The 2,293-nt window shown below is 47.2% G+C and overlaps 1 protein-coding gene across 1 annotated transcript; it reads right to left on the bottom strand.

Annotated features, from left to right (window-relative positions):
• Positions 1-636: 636 nt before the first annotated feature.
• On the bottom strand, positions 637-1,941 carry TEOVI_000550200 (uncharacterized protein; the record flags this gene model as incomplete). The annotated part of the gene is made up of 1 exon (XM_067220149.1): positions 637-1,941. The coding sequence occupies one exon, from the start codon at positions 1,939-1,941 to the stop codon at positions 637-639; it is 1,305 nt and encodes a 434-aa protein (XP_067076250.1).
• Between the last annotated feature and the right edge of the window lie 352 nt (positions 1,942-2,293).

A 2,293-nucleotide genomic window follows, 5' to 3' on the forward strand; every position in this document is an offset into this window, starting at 1 on the left:
AAACGATATATCAAGTCCTTCCATTCCCTTTCTCGACACTAATGTGCAAACACGACTGCATGTTACACTTTTATCCGTGCATATCATCAATCCACTCCTTTTTCATTTTTTTTTTTAAACTGAAAGAGTTCTACCTTCCCCTTTAATTTTAAATATTCGATTGGTTCTGATTTGTTTTGGACATTACCCGCGCTTAAATGTGAAGAACAGAGAGAACAGAAGAGAACTGTGGCTGCGTGTGTGTATGTGTGTATGTGTGTGGACAATTTACCATTAGATAAGTTCCTGAGGTACACCCAGTGGAGAAGAAACAAACATCATTGTTGATAAAGCGAGCATGCAAATTCACATTTACATATGCCTTGTACAATGGTAACAGTAGCAAAGAAGAAGGAAAAAAAAAGGGAGGGGGGGGGGAAAGATGTGCCAACAAATAGTCGATGCCGTTTTTTTTCTTAAAAAAAAAACAACAACAAGAACAACAGTACAAAGTTGCCCACACGCACGAAAATGGACATCATCCAGCCGATTCAATGTTTCGTTGCAACTTCCTCCCACCGCGATTTGGACAACCATTTGAGGGTTGTGTGATTCTTTGGATTTTCAAATTACATACATTTTGATCTTTTGTTTTCTTCAGCTCCCCGTGTGTGTACCACTCGGCCGAGTTCTTTCGTAGGGGAGTGGTGGAAAGGACTCCACCTGACGCCGGTTATATCTGCTAGGTGTGTAATCCAACGAAGTATTATAACGAACCGTTTCAGTCTCCACTACATTATTTTTAAGTTTTGGTAAGCCACCCTGTACCCTACTGGGCCCTTGCCTGAGATTGTTTTGGATTCCTCTTCCCGTTTCTGCGCGACTTAACCCGAGACCACGCTGAGACCAGGGTTGTTGATCGTGCGTGTCTGCCTGTAGTTTCTGACGCATCAGCCGCGACCCCAACGTTGTTTCGGTCCCTGTCGAAACTCTGTCACACCGTAAAGGATGGTGCAGCGTCGGTATTTGAGAACTTAGGGAAATCGGTTCATTCTTTAATTTGTACAACTTCCGTGGATCTACAGCCGCCACCTCCGTGACAAATGACGGTGGCTCCGGTCCACTCGAAGCCGCGGTACAATCCAGTGCTGCATTTGGAGAGCCGCTGTTCTTCGTATGCGCTTGGACGAGAACGCGGATAATGTTACGAAACTCCGTGCGCTCCGCCTCGTACAATGCCAACCTCTCCTGTAAATCGTAGATATGCTCCATCAGTTTTTTCTCCAATGCCGTCTCCTGCGTGCTGTGGAATTCCTGTTGCATTGTCTCAGACTCCGTAGCGAAGGCCTGCTGCCCTTCCCCCTCATCCGCTGCGAATTTCGGTGTGCTTCCCGGACGTACCACCGAATACGTGGCTGTCGACGCCTCACCGCAACCGTCACGTAGTTCCGTAAGGATTTCTTGCCTTACGGAGGCTGCTGCTTCTCTAGCCTTTGTTGTTATGGTTGAACACGCTTCATCCAAACTAACCGCGATTTCCTCGCGAAGCATCTTGCGCATGTCCACGAGAATTGCTGCGGTTTCTACACTCCGGGCCCGGGGAGGTGAGGGAAAAATCATAGTGGGATCCTCGCGTCCTACCCTTCCTTCAATTTCCCCGGTAGATGACAGACGGCTGGTGGCCCGCGGCGGATGTGGTGACTGCCGAAGTCGTGTGGTTTTGTAGTCGCCTCGCGGGGCCTTAATGACCTTTTGAATCTCCGTTGCTTTCCTCATCTCACGATTTTTTAATGCTCTCATTTTCTTCTTGAGTAGTTCCTCATTTCTGCGCAGCATTTCTTCATTTCGCTGAAGGATTTCTTCGTTCCGCCTCAGCATATCCTCATTCTTCCGCTGCATCTCCTCATTTTTCTGTTGCATTTCCTCGTTCTTCTGGTGCAATTTCTCGTTCTTTTGGTGCATTTCCTCGTTTCTCCTGAACCTCTCCTCGTCGATCTCAAGCAAACTTTTGCTCCCACCGACAGCGTCATTGACTGTGATCCCCTTATTTCCGGCATCCTCCAGCACTTCCTCACGTAATGGATAAGTTTTTTTGTCCTCCTCCGAGTCCTCTCGTGCATTTCCCTTGGGGATGTCTTCACTTTGTTTCGTCTCCTCAGCACCTTCTCTAGTTATGTCTGCTTCAACTGTCGCTGGCTTCACATCATCTTTATCTTCCGGTACGTCCTCACTGACCTTTAGGACATCAACAGTTTCCTTGAAGGCAACCTCTTTTGGCTCTTTGTCATCTTCATCTTCATCTTCATCTTCATCT

Source organism: Trypanosoma equiperdum (genome assembly GCF_001457755.1).
Source record: "Trypanosoma equiperdum strain OVI genome assembly, contig: ctg_1067, whole genome shotgun sequence".
Taxonomy (NCBI): Eukaryota; Euglenozoa; class Kinetoplastea; order Trypanosomatida; family Trypanosomatidae; genus Trypanosoma; species Trypanosoma equiperdum.